This window comes from Alligator sinensis, unplaced genomic scaffold (genome assembly GCF_000455745.1).
Source record: "Alligator sinensis unplaced genomic scaffold, ASM45574v1 scaffold84_2, whole genome shotgun sequence".
Taxonomy (NCBI): Eukaryota; Metazoa; Chordata; order Crocodylia; family Alligatoridae; genus Alligator; species Alligator sinensis.
This window is the reverse complement of record NW_005842247.1, coordinates 615,446-622,616: the sequence shown is the minus strand read 5'-3', so window position 1 is coordinate 622,616 and position 7,171 is coordinate 615,446. Positions and strand designations below refer to the sequence as shown.

The following is a 7,171-nucleotide window of genomic DNA, read 5'->3' as shown; positions in this document are numbered from 1 at the left end:
TTCAGATTTGGCCTCACAAGTGCTGAAAAGTCACTTCCCTTGACATGCTGGCAATACACCAACCAATACAGCGCAGTATGCCGTTACCCTTCTTCGCAAGAAGGGCACACTGTTGGCTCATATTCAGCTTATTGTCTTCTGTAACCCCTAGGCCCTTTTCTGCAGAGCTGCTGCCCAGCCAGTCAGCCCCCAGGTTGTAGCAGTGCAGGGGACTGTTTGTTGAACCTCATGAGATTTCTTTTGTCCCAATCCTCCAATTTGTCAAGGTCACTCTGAATCCGAGCTCTACCCTCCAGCGTATCTACTACTCCCCCCAGGTTGGTGTCATCTGCAAACCTGCTGGGTGTACATTCTATACCATCTTCCAGGTCATTGATGCAGATATTGAAGCTTTAGCTGGGCAGCTGCTGCCCCAGCCATCTTCTACCCGCTCTGCCACCAGCCTGCAAATGGCTGCTCCTTGCTCCAGGCGGGTGGAGCAGGTGGAAGGCACTCAGGAGCTGGAGCCAGAACCCTGTGTGCCAAGGCAGGAGGCATCCGGCTGAAGCTCCCCCGTCCCTCTGCGTAGAGTTGCACAACAAGGGCAGGACCAGAAGCAGGAGCCATAGCTAGAGGCAAGGGGAGCAGAGCAGTACCTAGGCGGTTGCAGCTACACCAGGAAGTGCTGGAAATTGTGAGTGCTGGTTGCGGCCTGGGCTGGTGGGAACACAGCGTGGGCTGCCCTAGAGTACTACAGGGGCATCCACAGACTGGATTCAGCTACCTGGGGTCAAATCTGGCCCACAGGTCGTATCCTGTCAGTTGGGCAGCAGACCCAGCCCACAAGCGGTATTTTGTCCCCTCCCATAAAGGTTGACAACTCTTCATCTACAGCAGTGGTTCTCAACCTTTTTGGACATGGGGTACCCCTCATTGGATTCAAGGCACCCCTCCATAAAACTTTTGTGAATGAAGTGGCACTCAATTTCAAAAATTAATTTACATATTGCAGTGCTTACATCCTTGCAGAGGGGCTGGACGGTGAGAGCGGGGGATTGGTCATTCACAGACAAGCCTGAGCCTGCAATTATCTGATTATTTTTTCATACCTGGTTCATCTCCTCACACTTCACTGCACCCTTCAAAAGATCTGGTAGCACCCCAAGGTGTCACAGCACTCTGACTGAAAATCACTTATCTAGTCTAGACTTTCAGTAGGTGCTCTGGAATTAACTGACAACATTAAGTATACTCTGCAAACCCACTTAGGTAGATACTGGCTAGTTTTGACTGACTAAATAATACTACAAAATACATATAAAATTATTTTAAAGTTTTGAAAATTAGAGTGGTTCAGTTTTGGCTCTGAGTTTTGCACTGATGTATTGATAACAGCTGCACTATCCATAATAGAAGATAGCAATAATATTTTCCCCAAATTCTGTTATCTGTTTTTTATTTCACAAATTACAATGTCCATGGCAACAGTCTACTGACAAAAGTACACAAATGTTGAATCCAAAAACATTTAACCACAAGCAAGCAGGAATATAAATGAAGAGGAAAACTATTCATCTCAAAACACAACAAAATGGTCTATTTTTAGTAGAAGACCAGTAACAACAACCTTTAAAAAAATTACTGTTATTTGCCAACTGTTTTCTACTTAAAGTAAGGATTAAGATACAGACAGCAGGAAAAATGTAGGCTTTAATATTACCCTTCCAAAAACAAAAAATTTTAAAACTGAATGATAATGGCATTAATTATAATGAAATGATACAGTTACTATGCAATTTATTGTCCTTAATACTAGAAGCCTGCCCATATATGAATGATGTATTGAAACTGTAGAGGTCAAGAAATTAGCAATAACAATGGCCTGAAATTCAACTTTATTATCAGTAATACTAAATATTAATAAAAATTAATCAAAGTCATTGCCACGCTTACATTTTTTTCTGACAATTCCAAAGGATGGCTGGGCAACAGTTCATTTTTCACGCTTGTAAACCTAAAAATAGAACAAAATGTAATGTCACAATTTTCTAACCTGTATTCTGATTAATTCCAGATATAAACTTGATGGCTGTGGTGAAAAAGTCATTTGAAAATTAGTGTCTTCCTTAATGGTGTAGCAACAGAAGAACTAAAATTACAAGAAAATCATAACAATAAAATATGTATAAAAACTTCAGTCCACTTTTCCTCCCCTAATTAAAACTCAACAAAGCAGCAGTCATTGACTTCATTCACAAACAGTCAGATCTAACTTGAATGGCTGCCTGTGGACTTGACAGATCTACACAGCATATGCTTTGATGTTGCCATAACCCTCTGACTAAATTATTTCAGGCTGGATAGCATGCAAACTTGAGATTTTCTTCTGTACCTATATAATATGAATGTTAAATTCCAAACAAACTTATATTTGTTTTAGAATTATATTATTATTACACAAACTGTATGCACATATAGTTGTGGCAACCTGTTTTATACACATTATCACAAAGTGAAAGGATAAGACTTTTGAATCACATTATTAATAGTTAGGTCACTATTAGAAGAACACACACTGTTGTCCACTTTATTTGTTACGACTGGTGAACTTGCACTTTTTGGATGCGCAAGAAAAGGGAAGATAATTAAAGCTTTGCTCAGTTGCTCATATCCTTTGACAGATGATTAATAACAGGCCTGATAACATTAACTTGTGAGAATAATGTTTAAACAGGAAATTCAAGCTTTACATAGGACAACTGTACTGTTAAAACAGTAAGAAAATGGAAAAGACTGTCCAGGGAAGTCACAGAAAACCTCCTTTTACTGGAGGTTTTCAAGATGAGGGTGGATCACCATTGGACGGGGTGACTTAGGAACAGCATTCCTGCATTCATGCAAAGGGTTGAACTGGATACCCCTTGAGGCTCCCCCCACCACTGTATGATTCACCAAAGGTAACTTCTGACAAACTATGTTTACCAAGAAATTTCTATTTGGAAATAACATGTGCATAGTATGCAGGAAGAGGCTCCCGTTTCTTATGGGATAGGGGCTTAGCCCCTCTGAGCCTCCCCCCCGGGTAATTCAAACCCTCCTCTTATGTACTTTGAATTTAAACTTGCTTATTGGATAAGATACTAACAAGACAATAAGGCATACCCTCTGCGCAGAATATCATGACCTCCAAACGGTCCACTTGCTGAAAACTCAGCAATTGGGATACTGTCCTTCAGCTGAGATCCGGATCCTCTGGAATTCTGAAACAAAAAAAAGTGAGGGTCACCTTAACAAATTACACCTCATTCAAAGTACCTCAGACGACTTAAAATTTAATTGGTTTTTGGTATGAGGGCCAATATATCTGCCAAGTTAGTCAATGGATCTTTGAAGCTACATATGCATGAGCCTTACATTACAGGACTGCTTTAAGATTTTAGTTCCACTAGATTAAGTGTAAGGTGCTTAAGTCTCTTGGAATAATGCAATAATGGTGACAACTTATCCACTATGCTTTTCTGTTCATTCTCAGCAAGAACAGTTGCTGTCTTTTACTACATGTACATATAATGCCTACTTATGGGGCAGCCACTGAGTGAAATTTCTGAGCACTAAAGTAATACAAACATAAAAACAACAGCACTGTTCACTAGAACGTACAATATTAAAGGGAATTATGAGGAGAAACAGAATAGAATTCAGTAAATAAAACTGAAGAGGAAGAAATGGCACATCTAATCATGATGTGCCCACATTTTTGAGTACCGTGTTGATTTCTGATCACCTCTCTCAAAAAGGGTGTAGTAAAACTGGAAAAGATACAGAAAAAAAGGCTATAATAAAAGAAGAAGAATCTGGAATAGCTGCCATAGAAAGAGGGACTTAAAAAGCAGAGACATTTCAAGTTGGAATAGAGAAGATGAATGGGGATATGAGAGAGGTCTACAAAATCATGAAGGTATGGAATAACGTTGTGGTAGTGGTGGGTAGCAATGCCTTTTACTGTCTCCACCTGCTGAGAAGGCTGTGATACATTTTTCAGATTCAGATCTGGCCACTGTTATCTGTGCTTTTGTAACCTTGAGACTAGACTACTGCAATGCACTCTACGCAAGGCTGCCCTTGATGAACATCTGGAAGCGACAGCTGGTGCAGCACATGGTGGCATGCCTTCTGATGGGCTGCAGGAGTGCACAATGGCAGGTCTCCAATAAACATACTGGTTTCCTGAGATTTCTAGGTACAATTCAAAGAGCTGGCTTCCACTTCAAAGGCCCTAAAAAGTCTGGGCCCTGGATACCCAAGGTATCACCTTCTTCCTTACGCATCATCCCAAACCCTATGGTCAACTAAGAGCAACTTCCTGCAAATGCCATGAGTGCATCAAATTTATTTGGCAAAAACGTGTGGGGACATTGTTTGTGGCAGCTGCTCTTCAGCTTTACATCCTCCTCACCTTGTGGCCCGACAGAGCCCCAGCCTTGACATCTTTCGGAACTGCTGTAAAATCTTCCTATTTTGTCAGGTGTACAGAAAGCAAGACTAGGTTTAAATATTGTTAAGGCAGGGTTCTGTTCTCTCTTGATACTTTACTTGCTTTTATAAGTTGATTTGTTCACTTGCACATTCTCTGATTTTAAAGTTATTTTATTCTCTTACTGCAAGCCACCCTGCGCCTTTGTGGGGAAGGGTGACATAAATCTAATAAACAAATAAGTGAATAGGAATTGTCCTTTATTGTGCATCATAATACAAGAACCAAGGGCATGGGAGCACCAAGGAATTAATCAGGAAACACACTTAAAACAGGTGCAAGGAAGTATTATTGTTCTCAATGTCTCTCTTTTTCATATGGTGTCAGATACCCAAATCTATGAGCCACTGTCTGGTGTTATCACTCCACGTGCTGATTCCACCTGCCCCGTCTAGGCATTTGTAAAGATTGCAGCTTTCGATTAAGCGCTGTGCTGTTTGTTGGACACTGCATTCACACAGGGAGGTGACCAAGATGTTCACTTTGTGAAGTGCTGTTTTGAAGCACCTGTCTCTAGATCTCAGTCTGTTCAGCTTGACCCATGCTTCTCTGTCAAGGTTGTGCCCAGGGAGGAAAATCATTTGGTGCTGGTATAAAACACTGTAGAAGTAAGTCTGATCTTTCCCAGTGGTGGGCCCACTCCATTGCTGCCCATAGGCTTGGTTTAGCATTCCTAATCTCTTCCAGAAGCTTGTGGAACTTCCTCAATGTCTAATTAATGTGCAAATCATTGCTACTGGACGTTGTGGAAACTAATAGTATAATCAAATTGAAGAAGGGATTAGACAACTTTTGGAGGATCAGTCCAACAGGAGCTATTATACATAACAATTAGGGATGTAACCTGTTGCTGGTTAATGGGTGGGAATGACAGGGACAGGTAATTCCACATGTGGCCTATTTCTAATACTTTTCTTTAAAGACATCTACAAACTGCCACTGTTGAAGTCAGAATACTGAGCTAGACAGACCTCGGTCTGATCTGTCATGAGAATTCTTACACTTGTTGTGAAACCAAATGAAGCATTTAAAACTAAACTTTGCAAGGCCAAGAGAGATGAAGCATAAGCTGAAACTTATAAAAGTTTTGGCTTATACTACCACACCCTGAGTCAAGTAATGCTACAAAAACTCAATGTGTTGAAAAGTCCAAGAAATCGCCTCATACCACTAACAGAGACCTCCCAGAACGTCATTCAGTGATCAGGAAAAGAGCTCTGCAGGCCAAGGCAGGCGGAAATTGAGATGGATATGCTCAGCGGGAGCAGACTGAAGCAGCAGCTCTACAACCACAATGGTTATGAAACAAAATTAAAGAACTGCGACAAATTTATGGAGTGGATAGGATGACAGAGGGGAATTCTGACTCTTCAGTTCAGGTTTGTGATATGTGCAGTAGCGCATGCAGCCCCAGGTTGCCCTCCACTCGGCACTGGGTCTGCTTATCCCATGCTTCTGGGCTTGGCTGGTTGCCATGTGGGGCCAGGGAGGAATGTTCCCCCCCCCCTTACAAATGTCCTGGGGGCAGGGGGTGTTTCCACCTGCCTCAGAGGCAATGGGTGCTGCCTACAGCCAAGCCTTGATTCTGACTGGGGCCTGCAAATATTCTTGCTGGGACTTAAATCCCCCCCCCCCCCCCGAGGTTCCTGGTTAAAAAGTACTCTTAGGAGCCTTATTTGGGGACCAGGAAAGAATTTTACCTCATAGTCATAAGGGCACAAGCTTTGCCTGGTGATTTCTCCTTCCTCTGTAGGAGGGGCAAAGCCTTCCTTGTATCCCTGGAGCACATTTTAACACCCTGTCCTGGCTGTGGCAGGACATGGACATTGCCGTCGAGCCCCTGGTTTCCTTGTGGCAGTGGTTGTCCACCTTTCAAGGCTTGCATCCCCCCAGGATAGACTCATGGCCCCCCTTGGAAAATGTCAGCTCTTACGTTTTCACTCTGCTTTTGCTACTGAAAAATACCAGAGCAGCCCTGCTGTGGGAGAGCGCCTGGATGGGAACTCCCCACCGTGGGAACAGGCGGGGTTTTAACCCAGCAGACCAGGTTCTTTGGGTAGATGCGATGCCTTTTATTAGACCAACTAAAAAGTTGGAAAAATTGTTCTCTGCAAGCTTTCGGGCACAAACACTCCTCTTCAGGCACAGGGAAGGTGTAGCACGGGGTTGAATCTGTGAGCCTGGTGCAGTAGTGCAGGGCCCTGCAACACCCTTGAGAGGATCCTGGGACATCCCAGGCTGCCTCAAACCCCGGCTGAGAAGCGCTGCCCTAGGCCGGGGAAGGGGGGCGCTCCGGGCTCTGGCAGGGCCCAGAGGCGAAGGCAGAGCCCGCCGCCTCCCCCGCAGGCAGGCCCCCCCCGCCCCCCCCGCCTCGAGACGAAGCGCCACCGGCTCCGGGCAGCAGGGGAGGGGCCAGACCGTTTAATCGTCCCCCGCCCCGCAGGGACAAACCGCCCCCGTGACTCAGCACAGCGCCCCTAGCCCTGCCAGGCAGGCCCCCCCCGCCCCCCCCGCCTCGAGACGAAGCGCCACCGGCTCCGGGCAGCAGGGGAGGGGCCAGACCGTTTAATCGTCCCCCGCCCCGCAGGGACAAACCGCCCCCGTGACTCAGCACAGCGCCCCTAGCCCTGCCCGACGGAGAGAGGGGGGGCGCCGCGG

The 7,171-nt window shown here is 44.7% G+C and overlaps 1 protein-coding gene across 1 annotated transcript in view; it reads right to left on the bottom strand.

The window, feature by feature from the left end:
• The window catches only part of POMP (proteasome maturation protein), a 14,650-nt gene that overhangs the window by 7,274 nt on the left and 205 nt on the right, over positions 1-7,171 (bottom strand). Inside the window, exons 2-3 of the mRNA XM_006027490.3 lie at positions 3,142-3,239; positions 1,933-1,993 (exon numbers count right to left, since the gene is read on the bottom strand). Coding sequence (XP_006027552.1) covers positions 1,933-1,993; positions 3,142-3,239 — 159 coding nt within the window. The remainder of the gene's footprint in view (positions 1-1,932; positions 1,994-3,141; positions 3,240-7,171) is intronic.